This window comes from Apis dorsata, unplaced genomic scaffold (assembly GCF_000469605.1).
Source record: "Apis dorsata unplaced genomic scaffold, Apis dorsata 1.3 scaffold_37, whole genome shotgun sequence".
Taxonomy (NCBI): domain Eukaryota; kingdom Metazoa; phylum Arthropoda; class Insecta; order Hymenoptera; family Apidae; genus Apis; species Apis dorsata.
The window spans coordinates 527,236-530,046 of NW_006263339.1; the positions used below are offsets into that span (position 1 = coordinate 527,236).

The 2,811-nt window shown below is 27.2% G+C and overlaps 1 protein-coding gene across 2 annotated transcripts in view; it reads left to right on the forward strand.

Annotated features, from left to right (window-relative positions):
• LOC102675850 (diuretic hormone receptor-like) overlaps window positions 1–2,811 on the forward strand; it is a 62,334-nt gene that overhangs the window by 54,811 nt on the left and 4,712 nt on the right. For both annotated transcript variants that reach the window (XM_006608443.2, XM_006608442.2), the window contains exon 7: window positions 1,248–1,367. In XM_006608443.2, the coding sequence (XP_006608506.1) occupies window positions 1,248–1,367 (120 nt within the window). The remainder of the gene's footprint in view (window positions 1–1,247; window positions 1,368–2,811) is intronic.

Here is a 2,811-nt window from a genome sequence, read left to right on the forward strand (position 1 = left end):
GTAGAAATTTTAAGAAAATGGGATTTTTTAATATCGTAAACTTATATAAGAAAAATAACACATTTTACATCTTATCCTATGTATGATATCAAGAAAGAATGCCCGAGATCAAAAATCCAAGGGATTCTGTCGACGTATCAATTTCCGGTGCTAGTATCGGGAAATATTGGATAAAAGTTTCGAGACACGATCCACAATGATGACAACGTGACGTAAAGAGAAAAAAGAAATCGATACAAAATAGGAAGAGAAAGAGATAATACCTCCTAGTCAATATACATATATATATCACGAATATACTTAATATGTGATGATAAATTGATACTTATTACGTGATCATTTTTATCATGGAAGGGGAATTTGATCATCTTGTTTGATTTTCTTTTGCTTTCTTGTGATTAAAAATTAATAATAATAATACATTAAAAAAAGATTTCAGCATTGATCTCTTAATATTACTTTTCTTACATTTTTATACGAATAAAAAGTGAAGAAATATCGAATGGAATTATTAATAAAAAATGAAGTTGAATAAGGGTAACACGATAAGATCACGATGTTACATAAGTGACTCCAGGGACGGAGTCTAGTTTCGAAGTTCAATATCAAATTTCTTTGAATTCTCACGAAGTTTAAGTTTTATAGAGTTGGAAAAAGGTGCAGTGTTGATGCATCACTGCTATATCTCTCTATAAGTAATGTCGCAGAGATAAAAGTTTCGTTTTTCATTTCTGAAAAAATTGTTTCAAACCGATTGAACTTCTCCTATCTCGATTCTAAAAATTAAAAATCCATTTTTATAAATCTATTAATCCAATTCCTTCGATGTTATTTATATTGATCCAAATTTCCATAACTTCTATAACCGTTTCTCAACTCATCTCACGTTGTCCAAATTTTCCCTAACAGTCTGACGTCTCAATAATTGAATAACTTGTATCGGACAATTTCCACGAATTTGCATGAGCTCATCGTGCAACAACCTCTCTCATCAATACCTTTAATTTTCTCAAAGGAAATACGTATCCACGTGGATACGTTAATTATGTTTCTCTTTCTCGTCATGCAACGTGACTTTTCCAACATTCTATAAAATAATTGAAATTAACGAGGTGAAAATGAAAATCATCGAGAAACGAGATATTTCTCGCTGATTACCACGAGGAAAAGAACGTGTTTGTCCCGTAAAATTAAACTCGAGAATTGGCCCAGTTTCAACTAATAAATGTAACTTACGATGTTCACAGGATATTGCGCTAGGCAAACATTGTCCCTGGATGGTATCGCATGCTTATGACTGGTTTTACCAAGCCCCAGCTATTTTGGTTCTCTGCGTGAACGTGGTGTTTCTCTTTATGATAATGTGGGTAAGTACGTGTGAATTCCTGATCTCGATCCATTGAATGAGAGAAACAAACGTGAATGATAAAGAATAATGATACGAGAAGAGATATTTTGTCGAAATATTTCTGAAATATGTATATGTGTAATGGTATACATGTTTAGAAATGAGTAAATTTAAATTAACATAAAATAACGTTACAATAAGTAATATCGTTATTCTAAGAGGATTTATATCGCGTATAGATTTAATAACGTAATAGAAAATTAATTAATATTAGATAAAACATTAGAAAATCTAAAATATAAATAAAAAAAATAGAATAAAAATTGTCCATTCGATTACTTAAATATCAAAAGATATATATAAGGTATAAAAATTCAATGAAATGCGTTTTGTTGGGATTTTCAATCAGAAATTGATATTATCTTTTAAGTATATAAATTTGAGGATTAAATATAGATAAGGAAAGCAAATAGAAGAAGAAAAATAAAATTAATTGATAAAAAAATATTGAAATCAGTGCTATCTAAAGTGCTGCAGATGAAAGTAATATAAACAAGGAGAGCAAATAGTGAGAAAGATGGAAATAGATTAAAAATATTGAAATCAGCGCCATCTTTAGAGTGTCGCAAATGAAACACAGAAAAAAGAATAGAAAATAGTGGAAGAAAGATAGAGATAGAGTAGAATGAACTATTAACGCCATCTCTATGTGAATATAATAGCTTAACATCGCTTTTTAAAATTTTAAAATATAACTTTTCTACTGCAATAATCATCACATGACGTTTCTAAGATGTTTCACAAGGGATATTAATAAAGTATATTGATGAAATGATATCTATTGTTCACTTTAAATAATCAATATATCCAAAAGAAATAATATAAGTTTAGATTAGATTACACATATTGCGTAATTTTTAACTTGATTTCTAAAAAATTAATTTTTGAAAAATCGATATTAATTACCAAGTCTCGTCACGATGACTACATCTGAGATCCATCTGAAATTAAAAAATAAAAATAAGATATTATTAAAAATTAATGATTAAATTTGAACAAATTAGAAAAACGTAAAAAATAAATTAAAATAATGGTTAAAAGAGATATAAAACAGATAAGAAATAAATATGTATAAATAAATCTAAACATTTTGATCTTTACATTGATCTTTAGAAAAATTTGTTATATTTGTCGTCAATTTATCCCGTTGTCCAACGATGAAACTTAATCTAATTTAATCTAAATCTTAAATCTATTGGCATTATCAAAAATATATTTCACTATTATTTCACTATTTAAAACGAAATAAGAAAAATTTAATTAATTATTGAAGTTATATCAACAAATATCAATTCTAATCATCGCTAAAACGAAAAGAAAGAAAAAGAAAAAAAACAAATACAAGAGAAAAAATGAATATTCAACAAGAAACAATATAAAAAACCTAAAAAAAAAAAAAAAAA